The 21,064-nt window shown below is 41.8% G+C and overlaps 1 protein-coding gene across 1 annotated transcript; it reads right to left on the minus strand.

The window, feature by feature from the left end:
- Positions 1-1,378: 1,378 nt before the first annotated feature.
- Positions 1,379-18,025, minus strand: RRAGC (Ras related GTP binding C). The gene is made up of 7 exons (XM_079942164.1): positions 17,745-18,025; positions 15,844-16,047; positions 14,666-14,865; positions 12,042-12,156; positions 10,714-10,856; positions 8,561-8,709; positions 1,379-4,320 (listed from the first exon to the last, which is right to left on the minus strand). Exons 1-7 carry the CDS (start codon positions 17,979-17,981, stop codon positions 4,169-4,171), a joined length of 1,200 nt encoding a protein of 399 aa, XP_079798290.1. The 5' UTR covers positions 17,982-18,025; the 3' UTR covers positions 1,379-4,168.
- Between the last annotated feature and the right edge of the window lie 3,039 nt (positions 18,026-21,064).

Below are 21,064 nucleotides of genomic sequence, written 5' to 3' on the forward strand. Positions count from 1 at the left end.
TAGTGGCGCAGTGGTTGAGAGTCCGCCTGCCGATGCAGGGGACACGAGTTCGTGCCCGGGTCCGGGAGGATCCCACATGCCGTGGAGCGGCTGGGCCCGTAAGCCGTGGCCGCTGAGCCATGGCCGCTGAGCCTGGGCAGCCGGAGCCTGTGCTCCGCAACAGGAGAGGCCACAACAGTGAGAGACCCGCGTACCGCAAAAAAAAAGAAAAAAAAAAGCTACAATGAGGAACATTTAAATGAGCACGGGTTTTTCTTCAGCATACGGGATATTGGAGAAACTACAGAGTAGAAAATACAGGTGATGAGCAAGTCACCAAGGAAGCAGAGAACAGACCCACCCATGTCAAGGTGCGGGGGAGGGGGAGTGGTTAGAGGGCTTTTGTAGAAGATATGGCATTTAAGCTGACCCTGGTAGGATGAACAGAATTTCTATAAGCCAAGGGAAACAGATTCCAGGCTGAAGGAGCAGCTTGAGCTACTAATCTCAATTGTGAAAATGCACAAAATTTCCTCTTATTTTACCAACAGTCCACTAAAGGTTGTATTAAGACACTTGGGAAATGGAATAAAAATCCTATTTCCAATCCCACTGAAAATATTCCAGTAAAGTGTCCTTTGGTATATTTATTATATGCTGCTTGAATAGGCATTTCTTAAAACAGTCAAACTTAGGAACGTGGGATATAAACCAAGGTAAACAGATTTCTCTATTGCAGGTCTTTTCAGAGAATATTTGACTGTACATAGTACATCTCCAAGAGACTACAGAAGGCTGTTTCCAAAGTTTAACTATAGAATTCATGTTCTGCAAAACACCCCATGAGTAAATCCTCCCTCCCTACTAGGGAAGCAAGGTCAAGTGGTGATTTAAGGATGCAGGTTCTAGAATCAAACCGCATGGATTCCAATTCTAGCTCCACCACTATTAGGCCTCTCCAGGCCTGTTTCCCCATCTGCAAATAGAATAGAGGACCTACCTCACCAGGTACTGTGAAGATTACATGAGGTAATACACATAGAAACCACCTGAAATAATCTGTAGTAGGTGCTGTCCCTTCATGTCCCTCCTGCGTGCTCTTTACACGTCCAGACTCCCAACTCTGTAGGAGCAGTTCAAGGAAGATGCTATTAACAGAAATACACTCCAGCTATGCCCAGCTGCCACCTATAGTCCCTTGGAAGACGGTGTTCCTTCAGGGTTTCTGGGGGAAAGAAGGGGAGTGTTTAAAGTTACTTTGCTAGCTTAGGTGAAAAACAATGATATTCACTAACCTCTTCTGGATATAACTGGAAGAGCTTTCAGCATTTGCAAAACAAAACAGGACAGATAGAGAATCTTAACAAAGCCCACGAATCACACACATTAAACTTGTGACAATCATAATTTTATCTTTAAAATTGCTTGTTTCTCTGTGTACACACAGAATTCTAAACGTAGGAGGTAAATTAATACAATTCCAAATACCTTGAGCATTCTGTATTGGGATATCATTACATACGTGTCTGTGTGTGTACACACGTGCACGTGTGAATGTGTGTATGTATGAATGTGTGTGAACAGGAGAGGTAGTGGTATGTAGAACAGCTCAAACACCCTGCTGCAAAAGATTTAAAACGTTTTATTTCACCATCTCTCCCAGCTCTCTGAGGTAGCCAGTTGAAGACAAACACCCATTGAGATGCAAAACATTTCAGGCAAACCCTCCTTGATAGTTTTCTGATTTTTCCATTTCCTTTTCCTGAGTTGTCCCCTTTCTTCATTCACTTTATTTCTATTCCATCACTTTTCACCTGTTCTCCTTAATCACTCCCTGAATTTATAATTTTCCACAGTAGTACGAAAAAATATTTCTTGGGCACCTATATGCCATGGTACACTCATCGTGAGGCATCATCTCCATTGAGCCAATGGGAGCCTGAGGCTGGAGATGAAGGCAGGCAGCACTGGGCTGCCAGGTCTGCAGCACAGGCCCCCACTTCACTACTAACTAGATCTATGACTGGGTTGCCCCCTGGTTTACCCAGAACAGCGTAGTTTACACCCATTGCTCTGGCATAATTATTAATGGCATCCCTTCCACTCTCAACAGTATCCTGATTCGGAGTTTAACATGTTCATCCCGTCTATTACCCTAGACAATGTTCTTTACTCCTCTGGACCTCAGTTCCCATAATTTGAAAAAGGATACAGGATTAGATAGTATTTTAAGCTTTCTTTTAAATCTATTTTTGTGATTTCCAATTGTTTTAAAATTAAAGTAATCCAGTCATGAAATTAAAGATCTTTCAACCTCTACTTCCCTCCTTTCTATAAACTGATGTATACTTTACTCCAACCAGTTGAGACCCAACCTAACTATGTAAGCAGAACTTAACACTGAAGGGTCAATAATGAGTATCTCAGAAACTGATGAAAAATGAGCTGGAATCAGTGCAAATTTTGTATAGTGTATTCTATTCATCTCATCCCCTGAACCACTTCCTGGTTTGGATATCATACATTAATTATGCCAGGCCCTGGATACTCCCCACCATGAGTGAGATCTGTTGGTATGAAACACCATTTTTACCTAGACCTCCTACCCTAAACAGAAACGGGCCAGGAGATGGTATCTGGACACAAGGCATGAAATTCCTGCAACAGGACAGAACTTGAAGTCTTGAAACATAAGGCATTTTAACCATATGAGGCAGCAAAAGAAGAAATGGATGACAGAGCGGGACAAGCCAATGTTCCATCACCCCAACCTTCTATTACCTTAGGCAAATAAAAAACTTATTCTGGAGTAAATACATTTATTGATACCCATTTTATATAGTTCAATGAAATAATCTATAAATATAAAAGCATTTTTTTTTTTTTGGATATCACCATGGTCCATGTAAATACTCAACAGTCAGAATCGTCTGCAGGAAGCACTCCAAGTCACACTGTTAGGTTTACAGACCTGAATATACATATTTCATTAAACAGTGGCACTTATGTACTCAAGTGGTCCAGTGGCTTTGGAATACATGACTACTGGGCATGTGGAGTAAAAATAACGTGTAAGTTTAAGTCGATGGAAAAGGGTATCAACCTTCAACAAAAAGAAACAATTATGAATTAATATCCTAGGTGAAGAAAGTACCACAGTTGACACTTGGCGTCAGAATACTGAAGACGAAGTATGTTTAACGACATGTCGTGGTGCCAATGTGCTCTCCTCAGTCCCAGTGGACAGTCCACCAGCGCCTGAGGGTCATTCAGGGTCAACAAAACAGCAATTCTTAAAGGATCTCGATAGCTTAGAATAAAAGGAATGTGGGGGCTGGTATCAAGTTTAAAGAAAAGTGAGCTACATAATTCAGTGACATAATGCATTTCCCTCCTAAGAGGAGGAGATTGCGGGGAAAACAAAATTTTTTTTAATTCCCTTTGTTACAGTGATCAGAATCATTTATCTAACGTGGGAGCAAGAACCCAGATATCTGGGACCCAAAACACAGGTGCAAGAATTTTCTTCTGTTTTAAAGTTTGTTCTTCAACACTTCCGAGGGAACTAATGCAGCGGCCACTGTTGAGCCTTGCTCTTGACTTGATGCAGCATAAAATTTTCTCATTTCCTCAGAAACAAATACAGAAATGTCCTTTGCTGCAGTCAGACCATGTGTCTTCTGAGTTAGCAAGCAAATGCATTTAGGTCTGAGGTGTGCAAGGTCCAAAATTGAAATCTGAGAGGCAGTGTTAGAACTTAAGCGAGGCAGGATTTTCAGAGACTACTCAAATGAAAATCTAAGCGAAGCATATAAAAACTCAGTTCTTTCTATTATTTTCAACTGGTAATTGACAGCAACATTCTCTGGTAAGGATGGGTAAGTGATGTTATCTCCAGGTCCAAAATATCCCAACTACTTAAAGTAGGACCCCCAAGAGGAGAAAGACACTTGAGGTCTGTGGTCTATAGAATTCTTTTTTGCCATTTTTTTAAAAAAAAGAAATAGTAGCTTCAGTTGCACACCACTGGTTGAAGGGGTTTTCATCCAAATGAGAAACTCTACCCCTTGTCTCTAGTGCAACAGGCACCAGACTCCCACAAGCGGCAACTTCCATGTCCTGTAGCACATGGCATCTGACCCTGGAGTGAGGAATAAGCTGGCACAGACCCCGACCACCGGCATTCAGGCTAGATGGCATTTCGCGGCGTGCCGTTGTGTGTCAACGCTTTCAGGCTGGGGGCACTGGTCTGGTGACCACAGCTCCTGTGAGAAGTCACACCCACCTCAAAAACCTCATGAATAGCTTTTCGGAAACAATGGAAGTTGTAGTCTATTAAACCTGCAGGAGAGAAAAAGGAGATTAGGCCTCCTGAATGTCAACTGTGAGACTATCTACTAGGAAACATTTGGTGACGGAAAAAAATAATTGATATGTATTTAAAAACATATATCCAATTGAGGAATTCTTCACACTGGAAACATGATGAAGCGTATGCCCAAGTGTTAACACTGGTTACCTCTGGGGCCTGGAAGTGAACAGGGTAAATAAAAAAGCAATCAGGAAGACAAATTTGCTAAGAAAATTTACAATGAAATCTAAAGTCAAAGTAAAATACTTTTTGATTTATCAAGTTTTTCCTTTTACAAGTCTCTGAGGCAGCCAAAGAAAAGCTGAAGTGAACAGTTGGAACAGTTTTGCAAACTGCTTAGTAGAGCCATGGGGTTGGGAGGTGTCAGAGAGGCCCATCAGGCAGAGTCTCAGGAAACCTGCTTCCCCTATACGGGAGGTAAGGCAGCTCCGTCCTCGTCTGCTCTATGAACTGGCTTCCAAATAAGATTTCGGTCAAACAAAGGGCTCCCTACAGGTACGTATGGACATATGACCAATTCTGGCCACTGAGATAAATGCAAGTGTGTGAGACTTCTGTGAAGTCTCCTTAAAAGGAAGACTTCCCTATTCCTCCCCATTCCTCCTTAATGTCCAGAATATGGATAAGATTGCTGGAGCTCCAGGAGCCATTCCAGATCACGAGGAGAACTTGAGAATAGAAGCCAGTGCTGAGAAGGGCAGAGCAGAAAGAGAGGACTTACGTCCTCGAGGATACTGGGACGTAAAGACAGCACACAAGAAAGAAATCACAACAATCTGATGTCAAAATGACTACTGTGAAAGAAGTCCAAAGGTGGGAGAGCCAAGTGCAGGGCAAAAGCAGCAATGAAAGCTCCAGATGTGAGGCAGAGCTCTGAGGATACGGGCAGGATTTAATCAGGCAGGAAGGGAGAGCAGAATCACAAGACAACAGCAGGGAGCTGGCAATGAGGGAACACAGCACACAGGTGGAAAACAGGAAACAAACTGGTCTGGCTGGAGATAGGGGCAGAGAATTTTGGGGAAAAGTACTGAGAATGGAGTCTGAATAAGCAGGTTAGAGTCAAATTACGGAGGTTCTTCAGATTCAGGAAAAAAATAAAAGTTTTAGTAAGTTCAACTACATTAAAACTGACTTCTATGCAAATGGTAAAATTAAACTGACAATCAAGGAAATGTGAACACTGGCTGGATATTTGATGATATGAAATCACTGTTTTTTTGGGTTCTTTTTACACAACTACTGATGGTAATACTGCTATGCTTTAAAAAGCACACTCACTGCCTCTTACAGACACCTGCTGAAATCTGTATAGACAAAATGATTTGATGTTAGAGATTTGCTTCAAAATAACCCAGTAGGGGGCTTCCCTGGTGGTGCAGTGGTTGGGAGTCCGCCTGCCGATGCAGGGGACACGGGTTCGTGCCCCAGTCTGGGAGGATCCCACAAGCCGCGGAGTGGCTGGGCCCGTGAGCCATGGCCGCTGAGCCTGCGCTTCCGGAGCCTGTGCTCCGCAACAGGAGGGGCCACAGCAGTGAGAGGCCCACGTACCGCAAAACAAAAAAAACAAAAACAAAATAACCCAGTAGGGAAAAAGGTATAGCAAGCAAATAAGAATGGCTATGATTTTGATAACTGTTGAATCTGGGTGATAGATAAAAAGGGGTTCCCTCACATTATTTTCTCTACTTTTTTATGTTTGATAGTTTCCACAACAAAAGAGCAAAAGATAATAATTTAGTTGTGAGGAGGATATACAGCAAATAAGACTGACCATGTCTTGATGACTGTGAAAGCAGGGAGATGGGTACATGGAATCGCTGTGCTAGTCTACTTTTGTGTATATCTGAAAATTTCCATAGCCAAAAGTTTTTTAAATTTTTAAAGATTAGAATGGAGAGGGCTTCCCTGGTGGCGCAGTGGTTGAGAGTCCGCCTGCCGATGCAGGGGACACTGGTTCGTGCCCCGGTCCGGGAAGATCCCACATGCCGCGGAGCGGCTGGGCCTGTGAACCATGGCCGCTGAGTCTGCACGTCCGGAGCCTGTGCTCCGCAACGGGAGAGGCCACAACAGTGAGAGGCCCGCATACCGCAAAAAAAAAAAAAAAGATTAGAATGGAGAAAAATAAAGAACTCCTAAGTACAAAAAAGACACAGTACAAAAAAGATAAAAGTATATGAACAGATAAATTACCAGAGAAGACACCTGAACAGACATAAAAGGGTACCTGCAGTGAAAAAGATGCTTGCTCTAACCCGTAATTAAAGAAATAAAAACCAGAGCCAAATGAGATACCATTTCACACCTACCAGACTGACAATAACTAAACAGTCTAACAATATCAAACATTATCAAGGACATGAAGTGACAAGAACTCCCACAAAGCACTGTCTGGGGTGAAAATAAAGCCACTTTGGAGAGCAATTCAATAATGCCTAATAAAGCTGAAGACATATGTCCTCTATAAATTCCACTCCTAAATACTTATTACTCTTGAGAAATTCTCCATATGTGCAAAGGCAAACTTGTTCATGAGCATTTCTTGCAAAACTATTTGTAATCTTAAAAATCATCTAGATGTCCAGCAAGAAGAATATAAATTGTGGTACATGCAATCCATAGACTACTGTGCGGCAGCGACAACTGAATGGACGAACTGGAGCTACACCTATCGATACGGATAATTCTCAAAAACAATCTTGAATGAAAAGAAACAAGCAACTTGCAGAAGACAACTTACATTTGGACATCATTTACACAAAGATACACAATACCCTATATTGTTTAAGGATAGATATGAAGTGAAAGACTAAATCATGCACAGGAAAAAGAAAACACTACATTCAACAGAGCGCAAGAGGGGGTTTCAACTGAGAAACACACAGAAGACAAATATGTATTTGTCATGTTTCAGTTCTTAAGCTCAAAGGTGAATACTCACATTTTTGTTGTACCCAAAACACTCTGTATATCTAAAATATTTCATTAATATCAACATCAGTGAAATAATATTAATTCATTCAATATTAATTAATATCACAAAACCCAAGCAGAAAAGCAGGGACTTGTTGCAGTGAATAAGAGTTACTATAGATCCTTGAGTAGTTAAATAACATGATAAAAGGAATTTTCTGAAACCTAGTCTGCCTTTAGAATAAAAGATGATACATGCTGAACCATTAATATATATGTTGAATGCAGCACCACAGGCTGGAGGAATGAGGACCTGGATTGGAGTCACCAACAGTGTAAATGGAAAGGACACCCGAGAAACAGTTCCAAGAAACAAATGGTAAGATTTGGTGAAAACTGAATGTAAACACAGGAAAAGAATAGAAAAAGGAAAACACAGAATGCTCTCTGTGAGATGATCTGCAAGAGCCTCATGGGCAATTACACCATACGATTACCTGACTGCACATAGCTAAGCTTGGACACCAGAAAAACGGCGTAACGAGTAACAGAAGTAGAGTAGCCGGGATGGTCGTGAAACAAAGGGGAAAATATTCATCAGTTTTTGACACCATGGACAACATAAAATATTTAAGTGAAGATGTCTTACTAATAGCTCCAAACACAGGATGGAAACACAGGCCCAAGCCAGAGTTGGAGAGGTGAATTTTTCAATCAACTACACAGAGAAGATTAACTGAAGGCATGGATGAGATGCGCTGACCAGGAGAATTAAGTGAAGAAGCGAGCAGGAGACCTGGCTCTGAAGAACACTCAGAAAAAGAAAAACAGAAGAAACAGGACAGGTGGTCAGAGAAACAAACACATAGAAGAACCCGGAGAGTTCTGCTTTAGGGAAGCAGAGAGAAGAAAGCTTGAGGGAGGAGGGATTGACAGCACATGCTTCAGAAGCCTGAAGAGGCCACAGAATGAGAAAAGGCCACTGAATGCAGCAAGAAAAAGACCTAGTAACCTCCCAAACAGCTTCAGCAGACTGGTTCAGGTGGAAGCCAAACCGTAGGCAGTTAAGACAGGTAATGGAAGGATGTAAAATGAGAGAGGCTAGAATAAAAAACTTGATTTAAAATAAAAGACCAAAAGAAGGCAGGAGAAAGTCTGCACTGTACGTGGACGGGAAGGCACAAAAGGAGTTTGAGCTGGTAAATCCTCTAACACTGCAATATTGTTTTTTCTTGCTTTCAAGAACCTAAGAAATTATGACAAAGAACTTAAAGAAATCTTTTTAAAATGCATTACCTTTTCGTTCAAAACTTTCTTCCCTAAGGATGCAGACCAGTGCCAAAAATTTAGTCACCTCCTTTAAATACAGGACCGTTGTGTTATTCAGCTTGATGATGGCCATAGATTCTTTGTCGTAAGCACTTCCACTTCCATCTTCCTTTAACCTGTTTTAAAACAAAGTATCATCCATTAGAGGTTTCCCAACTCAGCATTTTGTCACATTTGCACAACAATAAGGGTTTCCACCCAGTTTCCTGACCGTCTTTTGAGAAAGGAGAATGCCCGCTCTCCCTTATTGGAACAGAAGCTGTGTTTAGCTATGGGTGCCCAGCCCATGCTGCAGTATTCATTCCATGCGCTCACATCACCTTCTTCACCTAGGATGCATGGAACACAGCAGGTTTCCAACATTCCCTCACACTAACTGGCGCTGACACCCTCTACAAATAAAGAAGGACCTGAAATATGAAAACTGCCATCAGTGAAAAAGGAGTAAATACAAAAACTAAAATCAATAAATACGGTCCCGTTCAAAAAACATAAATCAAGAGTCAAGTAAGCAGGACTTCCTGGTGGCACAGTGGTTAAGAAACTGCCTGACAACGCAGGGGACACGGGTTCGATTCCTGGTCCAGAAAGATCCCACATGCCACAGAGCAACTAAGCCTGTGCACCACACTACTGAGCCTGCACTCTAGAGCCCGCAAGCCACAACTACTGAGCCTGCGTGCCACAACTACTGAAGCCCGTGTACCTAGAGCCCGTGCTCCACAATAAGAGAAGCCACTGCAGTGAGAAGCCCGCGCACTGCAACAAACAGTAGCCCTGCTCGCCGCAACTAGAGAAAGCCCGTGCGCAATGAAAACCCAATGCAGCCAAAAAAATATATATATATATCAAATAAGCAGCAAACTGAACTTCAATAAAGCATACCGAATTGCACACATGTATTGTGTTAAGAATACGAAGTAATGGCTATTTCTCTTCTTTTTTATAATGCACTTTATCATATATAATGTAGTTTACAGTGTACCTTATACAGAAAATAAACTTTATAACTAATTTGATTTATGAAAATCTGATTTATTTTAAAGAAATAGCGAATGTTCTATTCATCCATTTTTAAAATTAGGAATAGGAACATGAAACTCTTCTGCATAACCTACGGACAAAATCTCATTTTCACTGTGGAAAGAATAAAAACAAAGGAGAGCATATAATCACAAAACTGAAAAAGAGACAGGAATGCAAGACAAGAATAGACAGGTAAAGAAGAGGTAACACAAATGCATTCTCCTACCCAGAGGCAGCTGGACAAAGACACTGACAAGGTTAGGCGGAGAGAGCAAGGTAAAGGGTAGGGACAGAGAGATGAAAGAGGAATTTAGACTAGGTGGAGCAGAGAGGAACAACAGATAAAGGACACAGGTATCAGAAAGCAAAGGTAATGTCAGAGCATCGAGAAAGTGCATTGTGAGGACTGACATTAATACATGAGATGAATCAGGGCTATTAGAGGCTGCAGAGGTTACTGGCTTTTGAAACACCAGTAAGTTCACCAAAGTTTTCACCTATCCTCTGGGTTATTCTACAAAATCACTTCTTTGCCAGCTTTTACAAATTTCTGTATAGAGTGTGGTAAATATGCATAAAACAAGAGTTTATATTTTAGAGACTTATTTTGGAAACTTAGATGTATAGGTCAAATGTTTATAAGTTCTTCTGACATCCAGAATTCTGATTTCCTTGTTTCTGAGCTCTCTGAAAGATTAAGGATCCCTCAGTTACACAAAACCTGAGATTAAATTAGGAACCAGTACATACTTTGTTATTCAGAGTGTTTTAAATAAATTAATCTTATTTATTGATCTAGCTAAGTTGCAGTAGTGAGAAGACACAGTACAAATCCCCCAAATAATAGCAGGTGAAACTTTCAGTGATAGTGAGTCTGGCACTAGTCACACCGGTCTTATCCACCTATGCTGAAGGAGTAAGACCCAGCAGCCCACCCACACAGAAATCATGCTCCAAGTTGAAGCACTATGGTCAGAACAATTCTACTTCATACACTACTCGCTAGACGCCTCAGAAATTAATCCCCCTGACAAATCAAGCTGGTAGTCTTCCCCGTATCTGAGATCTTGCAGAAATATATATGTACGACTTACCCATATATACAAGACACATCAATTACAACATCAATCATGTCACAGCAAAGTTCATATGACTGCATATCCACAGGAGAACTGTCTGTTGCAATGTAGATTTTGCTGACAACATCGAAGAGAAAAGCTTTTTCAATACCTGAATTCTTGAAAAAACAAAATTAAATGTTCATTTTTTAAGAATCACAATTTGTAAACTTATCAAAGATCTTGAATCACTGATTAACATCCAAGAGCATTTTTAATTATACAACCTAAAACCAAAAGAGCAAATAGTACTTGCTTAGGAGACACGTCTCTTATCCAAAGAATAAAAGTGGAATTATTTCTCTGCTCTGATTTACTGACATAATCGCACCAGTCCAATTTGTTTTTTCTTCATCCTCTTTACTTAAATGAATTATTTCCTAAGATGCCACACACACACCCAAAAAAATCTCCAAAAATCAAGCCATGCTACATTTTCAATAGTCCTTTTTGGGGCAATAATCAATCTCTGATTCAAATGACCTTGCTACCAGAAAGGTTTGATGTGGCAAAGAATGTTTCACGTCAACATCTAGCATAACCCAAAAAGCCCAAAGAACTGGGGATCACTATACATTGAGTCCTTCAAAGAAATGTTTGGGAAATATAGTGGCTGAATGCTAAATTTATTGGAAGAATATCCTTTTTTATTAAGCTGAATCCTCAAAATAAGTAATGTGAAATATGACACAGATTACAGTTAGCAAGGAAAGGATCAATTTTTCAATGTGACCTCCAATAAGGCAGAGATTAAGTCCAATTCCCAAAACCCAATCTACCCTACTTTCTACTCTTCCTTCAGGAAACAGATACCATGAAGATATTAATTCAGAAAGCATGAGAAAATATCTCATCAGGGCATTTTAAAACAAGAAAAAGTGAGTATTAAGGAAAAAAATTCAGAAAATAACTCAAGCCTTTTTTTTTTTTTTTTTTTTTTTTTTGCGGTACGCAGACCTCTCACTGTTGTGGCCTCCCCTGCTGCGGAGCACAGGCTCCGGACGTGCAGGCTTAGCAGCCATGGCTCACGGGCCCAGCCGCTCCGCGGCACGTGGGATCTTCCCGGACTGGGGCACGAACCCGTGTCCCCTGCATCGGCAGGCGGACTCTTAACCACTGCGCCACCAGGGAAGCCCTCAAGCCATTTTTTAAATGTTTTTATTACTTACTTTACACTTAATTGTATTATTAGTCTTTAAGCTTGATTCAGACTAATTCCAGCAATTTTTTGGAGAACTTGATAACACAAATATATTCAACAAAAACGGAACCAGAAACTACAATGAATTAAATAGCTCACTTACTGATATAAAGATATTTAATAGATTTTCCAAGGTCGGTAGTTGTGGGATAAGTTTCTGCACCACCTTACTAAAGGCTTCAAATATTGAATGGTCATAGATACTAGTCAAATAAAAGCTGAAAAACACAACATAGTTTGATTAATTTGAAAAATCTTAAGTCCAGTGACAATTATCATGATACATAGAATTTTAAGTTTCTTAACATTTGATTTCCGTAAGTTCAAATACAGCCTCTTTATCTTGTGTACCATACCCATCATGAAAGATGACAAATGCAGTTTCCCCACCTGGCTTGTAGCTCTCCGTCCCTTTATTGCATTTACACAGAGGGCAATTGAGGCAGTACACAGGAAAGCATTTTCAGATGCAGAAACCTGAATATTCACCTAAGTCTTTGCAATCTGATCCAAAAACCTTGGTTTCTTAAGCCCATAACTGACAAAAACCAAGATTAAAACCAAGAGAAAGCTCATAGGAGATAGGTGACATTCATTAAATAAGAATACAATACAGGTCTCTACTAAAATGTTACCGCTTCAGAAAGTTCCCTCCTGACTCCCCTACCTAAAATAGTACCCCTGTACCCATTACTTTCAACCCCTTTCCCCAATTTGTTTTTCTTCACAGCACTGGTAAGCACTTAAAATTATACTAGACATTTATTTATAAATGCTTCTGAGCTGTCTCATTCATCAGAATATAAGCTCCATGAGGACAGAGACTCTGTCAGCCTTGCTCACAGCTGCAGGCCCACTACCCTGAAGAGTGCTCATAAACATTTGGTGAATAAATGAATGAATAAAACTGGAGCTTAGAATTTATGTAAATAACATATTATGGAGGATGAGAGCAGGGGCTCTAGAGAGAATGGAACAGCTATCTGGAGGCCTGAGAGGATGCACAGTGAAGTAAATTTGTAGATTTAACAAAACACGTATTTGCGAGAGACCTTTAACAATAACAGTGTGGTCAATTGTACCTACTTTCTCACTCCGGGAATATACTCTTCGTTACAAAGTTGTATCCATTATATAATTATAAACACAAATTACAAAGTCAGAGACACATAACTGTTTATATCACACTTTGTACCTAATTTAAAGACACTTTCAAAGAGCTCACCTAAGAAGCTAACCTAGATGGGGCTCTAATCTAGATGTCAGAACAATGGCACAGGTGAGACCAAGATGATCCCCCCACAGGCACTAGGGTCAAAGGAATATTTTGGCAACGTGAGAAGGTCCTGCAGGAACTATGAGGCTTGGAGGTGGATGGGGGCAGGGAAGAACCTCCAAGCCACAGGGCACTTTATAGTAAGCTAAGTTTCGGAAATTGGAAATCAAATACAGCCTCATCCATAGGCCTGCTAGTTATTAATAAAGCTTAATGCTGTTAACAAGGCCTAGGGCCCCAAAGAGAACTGGAAAAAGGGATGGTGCGTACCAATGAGGCGGGATGCCCTGGAAAGGGACACAGACGTGGTGTTAAGAGGACCAGAAGGGTTCCCATGGGCACTGGAGAACACAGGACAATCATGGCTTAAAATCCATCATTCATGGTGGAAGAGTAAGACTGAAGAATTTTATGGGAAGATACTTTCACTTTCTCCTACAAATACTGCTGAATTTTTTTAAAGCCTGAATTACTTGCACATATTTTAATCCAGGCTAGAGGTCAATGAGACTTTTCTATGTGGTTTCCTAGGAGAATAACAGAAGGATCTTGGAGCCAGAGGCCCTAGAGAATATTAGGGGTTGAAAAATGGGGGTTGGCTTGAGCCTATAGAGAAGTCATTATAACAGACCAGGGATAAGGAAATAGCTATGGTTTGTCTCTCGCCTGCTTCCCCTTTAAGCTGTTTATATCATCAAAAGAACATTTTCTTGGGTACTTTTTATTAGTCATTTCTACCTAAACCATAAAAAAATAAATAAATAAGATGTAGGAAATATTTCTTATACACTTTCAGAACACAAGTACACAAGTCATCAATCCTAATAGGTGTTCTTTAATAATTTCTTAATATTTAATTATGAATCGGCAGTTCTTTAAACTTGAGAGCTCTTTAAACTTGGTAAGATACACTCACTTAACCCAATTTTTAGAGATTCATAAAAGCGTAAGTGTTTTAAAAAACATAAACAAGATACATTACAGTCCAGACATTAAAGTGCACCCTCTTTAAAAAGCTCTTCCTACTGAAACAGACACTGTGAAAGCTCAAGCTACAGACTTTTACAACAAATGCGACAGAGATTCCCTGAACTGAGGCAAGAAGGAAAAAATAATAATAATAATGAAACCAAGAGAGGGGAGCCCCAAAGCAGATTTATGCCATGAGGAAACAGCCTGACTCCAGTCTCTCGAGATGAATTTGTAAACACACCTACAGAAACACACTTCACATGACTTCCACCTCTGGGAAAATGCAAAAAAGGGGGAAAGTAACGTCTCAATAACATTAGGCTCCCAAACCTGCTTGAATTCAACAACAAAGAGATCAAAAACATTACAGATTTGGGAAGGGTATACCAGTAACAGAGAGCTACGTGTTTGTAATGACAGAGATGGGAATACATTTACACACTTTTCAGGGCTCTCATATCAAACACACAGGTTGTTACCTAAGGTGGAGTTTTTCTAGCCCAGCATCTGCAAGGTCATCATTGGCCCTTTGATGAATGTCCCTCTGTGTTTCTATTTTGTGATCATCAGACAGACCATCAACTTTGTGAATAAAAACCTCAAAATTCATGTCTGGGTTAACTTTGTAGGCTTTAGAAACAGTAATGTGAAGTCTTGTTAAAGCCTCCATGTAGTCATCCTGTAAGTCAGAACAAAATATTTTTTAAAAAGAAATCTTAAGTTAAGAAAGCCTCAAACTACCTCTTTCCCCAACCACAGAAAATATATTATCCTAATTATTCATAAATATTCAAACATCCAAATACATTAACTTATACCACTAAACAGATCTCCAATCGCTCAAGATAAAGAATTCAACTACCAAGTTAATGCTTGTAATTTTTAATACTGATAATATAAGGAAAAGAAATGGGAAATGGACACTTCTTCCCAATAGAATTTTTAAAGTAATCCCAGCTCTGCCATTTATTAGATGTGTGACTTTAAGCAGGTTGCTTAAACTCTGTGATCTCAGTTTACTTAGACATAAAATCGGAATTACAGTACCTACCTCCCAGTTTTGTGAAGACATTAATTAGGTCATGTATATGAAAGCAGCCATTACAGATCCTGTCACTCAGAAGGCATTCCTAATCTTACTTTTTCTAATGCTTAAGCTTAGAAAAAGTAAGATTCTTAAGGATGGAGACACATCCCATCAGTCTGAGTGCCCGCCACATGCTAGGCCCTCAATAAGTGCTCCTTGGGCTAAACCCTACTTGGTCAACTAAAGAAACTATTCACTTTAATATTTACTGACTCAGTTCTCACATTCCTCCTTATATTATGGGCACTGATGAGACCTTTTCAGTGAGTGACATCACTACTGTAATAGTTAATAGAGTACAGCAATATCTACTATTAACAAAAACGGAACGCTGCTCACTAACTAGAACTCAGGGATATAAACCATATCTCCTAGTCATCTGATATTCTGTACTTGTACAATGGCATGTCTGTTCCCAAAGCACCTCTGCAGGTACATCTCTCGCACTGTTAGGGAATCTACTGGCAAAGAAATAAGCTGCAAGAAGCACATGACAAATAAACAACTTTCCTTTGTTCCTACATCTTCCATCACCAAAGAAGAAAAGTAAACATTATCATTTCTAACTACCTGTGCATCAATGACATATATCAAAGCTCCTGTTCCCCTGAAGATCATCTCGTAGTCAAAAGTAGGGTCGAAAAAGTCCATTTGCCCAGGAAAATCCCATATTTGGAAATTCACAAAGGAGCTATTTGAAATGTCATCTTTGTAAATCTTGTTGGTACTTTCCAAAAAGAGGGTCTCGTTGGGTGACATTTTATGAAACACCACCTGTCAAAAGAAAGAAAACAATTTAATGACTACTCCAATTTTTATTTAAAATACAGAACTCCACCCTGAATTAACATAATTTAAAGAACTTGATCCTATACCAAAAATTTTAAAAGAGGTAAAAAGTGAACGGTGTATCCACTGGTATCCACTATCCTTTAACTTCTAACAGAAGACACCAAATTATTGAAACCATATCACCAGAAAAGCTGAAACTTTTCTGCTATTTTCTGTCTGTATTCAATACTAGCAGTAGCAATGTCTCTCATTTCAGTTTGATTTTTTTTTCTGTAAAACTATCAATTCTGCCAAAATCTGCTTTAAGATTATGAAAACTTATAAAGTTTAAGCAGTTTTGTTCACTGAAAACTTATCAGGCTCTGAGAAATAATCAGAAATGAAACTGACTGGACCCTGCCCTCAATGGGTTTGCAGTCTTGTGGAAGAAATGAAACAAAGGCAAATTACACCAAGCAGAAAGTGACATATTGAGGGAGAAGGAATATATGTGGGGAGGGGAAAGAATGGGAGTTGACAGGGAAAAGACAGCTCCCAAATAAATGGTAAAGGCAATTGTTAAGAATCAAAATTATCACAATCTATACAATTCTAACACAAAACTAATTTGCCTCTCTGTTACTTTCTAGATGAGGAAAATGGATAATTACTCCCAAGGCTTAGATAGTGAGTAACAAGTGAAAAGAATTAAAATCAGTTTGCTAAAAACCTACCATAAATATACTCAGATTTTGCTGTAAAGGTAAAAGATAAATAAAACACAGTAATCCATTACACGTGGAAGAAGACTACTTCTTAAAAACATCATGTCTACAGAATATCATGCAGAGATTTATTTTGGAGAGACCTCTGCAACAGAGTGGAAAGGGCAAAAGGCCAGGTATCTAGCATTTTATCGCCAGCTCACTTTGTGTGTAAGAGCCATGGCTGATGAAGGAGGTCAACTCTGCCTCTATTTCCCCCTTATTAAAAAGTGAGGAACCCTCCATCCGTTCCCGACATTCCCCAAGTGAAAGCACATGGACTGACAAAGGTCTGCAAATATTCTCCAGGTCTCAAAATTTTTGTAGCCACTCACAAACGGGGGACAATCACTAGTAATTATACTCACCGGGCCACAAGTACTAAAATAGGTGGAAGAACAGCCCCCAAATCCCACAAATGTCACAGTGAAGTCTCCTTCGTACTAGTAACAAGAGGAGGCATTACAAAGGCCAAAGAGTTAGTCACTACTCTTTCTGACGCTGCTCCCTGGGGCTCACCTGGGAAGCCCTGAAAACTCAGATCACCTGAAGTGAGAGGCACAAACACAACCGGGTCCGGGGAGGGAGTGTGGGAAGTTCTCCAAGTTAGAACCGGGGAGCAAGTCTCAGTTTCGTGAATGGCACAGGGGCTGGGTCCCAGAGGCGAGGTCCCGGGCGGTGCCACGGACACCTGCCTCGCTCCGGCCACTCGGGGAGCGCGGGGACCCAGTCGGCCTCGGCTGACCTGGGCGTGGACTCCAAGATCGGGGTCCCGACGAGGGCCGCGCCCGGGCTCTGCTCACCGGAGGAGAAGAGAAAGTGCGCTGGGACAGCCCGGCCGCCGCCCTCCTCGGGGCCTCCCCCCCGGCGGCCACCCGCGCCCCCGGGTAGAGGAGGGAGGGGGAGGGGCAGAGGGGCCGGCGAGGCCCCACTCACCTTCTGGATGGAGGACTTGCCGCTGCGCCTGAGCCCCATGAGCAGAATCCTAGGCTTGGAGCTGTCAGCGCCCCCCGGGCCACAGCCTCCGCCGGCCCCCGCCCCAACCCCGCCGCCCGCCGCTGCCGCCTCCTCTTCTTCCTCCTCCACGCCGTAGCCGAAGTCCTTTGGGAACGAGTCCGCCGGGCCGTAACTGCCGGCGAGGGGCGTCTCCTCCGCCCCGTACTGCAGGGACATGGTGCTGGAGCAGCTGCCGCCCGCGCCCTGACAGGCCACGCCAGGCCGAGCCAGGCCGCCGCCTCCCCAGGCCGCCGCCGCCACCGCCCCCGGCAGCCGCCACCGCCATGCAGCCCGCCCCCCGGAGCCCGGCTCTCATAGGCTCGGCGCCCGGACCCGGCCCCTCATTGGCCGCCCGAGCTGCCACTCGGGAGCAGCAAGGTAGGTGGTGCCCGTCACGTGCTCGGAATCACCTGACTCGGAGCCGTGGAGGGGGGAGGAGGAGTCACGAGGAGGGTGGCCCGGCCCGACTGAGCCCTGAGCCCTCTGCCCTCCGCCCCAGCCCGCACTTCGGCCCTGCCCAGCCACGTACCTTGCTCCTCACCGCTCTCCTACTTTCTTCCGGGCTCCGGAGGCCATCGCAATAGGAGATGCTCTCTGGGCACTTGGGAGAATTGACTGTCCTCCTACTACTATTGTGCTCGCCCAACCAGTATTTATTGATGCCCGCGAAGTCCTGGGGCACAAGGGGCACAGAACTGGAACCGCCTTGGACCCTGCCTGCCCTCAAGTTGCTCCAAGATTAATGGGGATCGGACCTCTGCGTAAGTAGCTTCCGTACGAGATACCAAATCGTAAGGTGAAAGGTAGATAAAAATGCTCGAGAGTTGGGTGGACGCATCTCTAAGGAGCTGGCGTCTGAATAGTTCTAGAAGGATGGATATGGTTGGGATGTGCAAAGGTATGGAGGAGGAGCCAGCCAGAGTGAGGGCAAAGCCTCAACCTAGGCAGAGTCATGGGTGAGATAGTTCGTTCTAGCAGGTAACTGGACCCTGATAGGAAAGCAAGTGCAAGCAAGGGAGAATGTCTTATCCTCTTTCTTCAGCAAATCACTGACAGTGAATACTCCTGCCACTTCACACTCATCAGGACCAGATTCCCCCTCTCCTCCCCACCCAAAGTCTACTTCTTCAGTAATCCTGTCCACCCATAGAACATTGCATCTTCTATGACCTCCTTCAGATCAGAAACCAAAGGAATGAATAAAGAAAGCAAACCAAAGCAAATGCTTATCCCCAATGTTTGGGAAAGCTAGAGGAATTTTTACTCTTCAGTCAGGCTTTAGAATTGGAAATTTGAGAAAAGAGGATCCTCTTCCTGAAGGGGGCATGGGTGGTGGTACTGATCTTCCAAGGAAACTAACTTCTTGATTGTGAAGGGAAAGCATGTATGCAAATCTGGGACTTGGTTCTGTCTGAACGTCGAAGTTAAAGGTAGGACACATACTTAGAGGTCATCTAGTACAACCTCTCACCTAAAGAGAATCCACTCTACAGTGTCTCTGACTGATAGACATGCAGCATACACTTCAATAGATGCCAGGGAAGAGAGCTCACTATCTCAACAGGCATCCAATTCCACTGTGGTAAAACTTTGTTTAAAAGTCTCTTATTCAGGCCAAAAATCACACTCCCTGGAGCTTATATACCAGAGTCTAAAAGCAGTGGTCATCATCTTTTTCACGACAGCACCTCACATATTAGATTACAGTCTTCATTACCCACTGTCTTCTCTGTTCCACATTAAACATACTCAGTTCCTTCAGCCATTCCTTCTACAGTAATGTCCAATAGCACTTCCTGTGATGACAGAAATGTTCTACATCTACACTGCTCAATTGTTGCTAGTGTGACTGAGGAACTGAATTTTTAATTTTGTTTAATTTTAATTGCCAGATGTGGCTAGTGGCTACCGTATTGGACAGCACAGCCTGATAGTTTCAAATGCGCTCTCCTTTATATGCAACTGAGCTTGTCAACATCCATCAAATGTCTGACAACTACAATGCAATACTGACCAATACAGCCTTCAGGGTGACTGTTTAGCACCTGGACAATATTTCTATTAATGCTTTCCAGAATGGATTTTTTTTTTTAATATACATGGAGTATAAGTGTTTCACACTGATAGTCACTGGAACTAGTACTTTGTCAGCAATCCTAGTGACTAAACTTGTATAGCTACATTTTTTAACCTAAATATAAGACTTGATATTTCAACTTTTTGGCTTAGGCTGTGAAGTTTAGGTACTTCAAGTTGTTGATCATTTTCGAGCTCATTTCAATATAGTCTACCAACCAGCCCTTCCAACTTTGTGGCGCTTAGAGAATTAGCATTACTACCATCTGACCCATATGTAGTCCTTTACAATTTGCAAGGTACTTTTACATCCATTATGTTTAATTTGATCCTTACAATACCTTGTGAGGTAGGCAAGATAATGAAATCTACATTTTATAGATAAGGCAGCTGAAACAAACAGGAACTAAATAGATTGGATCCTTTTTTACTCCAGTGAGCATCTTCTTGTATACTGTCTTCATTCAGATCCTTGCTAGAAATGTTGAAGAGGACCTCCAGAGGCCAGGCTGACCCTGAATTCATAGCACTGACTGATACAGCAGTTTAAGCAGGTCAGTTCCCCCAAAAGGTCTGATTATCCAACCCACAGGTTGCCATTCTGTTCAAAAGGATGGTACAAGAGACAGTCATTTGACTTACATAAATATTAATACCAGTCCCATTGGGAAAAAAGCAAATGAGGGTTGGCTGCCAGAAAAAATTTCTACTTGCCTGTCCACAAAGGGACTGTCATACCAATTGCTTAAGGAAGCCAAGTCTCCCTCTCTTCCAAAACTCCCATGGGGCCATGTTTTATTATTATTTATGGTTCTTAGCACATCCTGTCCCACATTGTAGTTGGTTATATACGTGGCTTAAAGCTAACTTCAAGTCATTCACCTTTATAACACCTAGCACTCAGCCCACTGCTGTCCATGTAAGAGGCACTCGAACCGGTAAAACATAAACCAATTCAAGTAAATGTTCTTCCAACTGTATCTGACTCCCCTCCAAAAACAAACTTGTGACTAGAAGAGGCACAGACAATTGCCACATTCCTGCCAACATGACTGATTAAAATGCCCTTATGATTGGCTTGGTCACAGTTTCCAGAAGGTGCTGAGGCTTTTGCTAGTTAAACCAGCTTTCATTGGATTTTGTTTTCTATCTGTGTTTTCACCAAAAAATAAAGACATTTCTCT

The sequence above is a fragment of the Stenella coeruleoalba genome (genome assembly GCF_951394435.1).
Source record: "Stenella coeruleoalba genome assembly, chromosome: 1".
Lineage (NCBI taxonomy): Eukaryota > Metazoa > Chordata > Mammalia > Artiodactyla > Delphinidae > Stenella > Stenella coeruleoalba.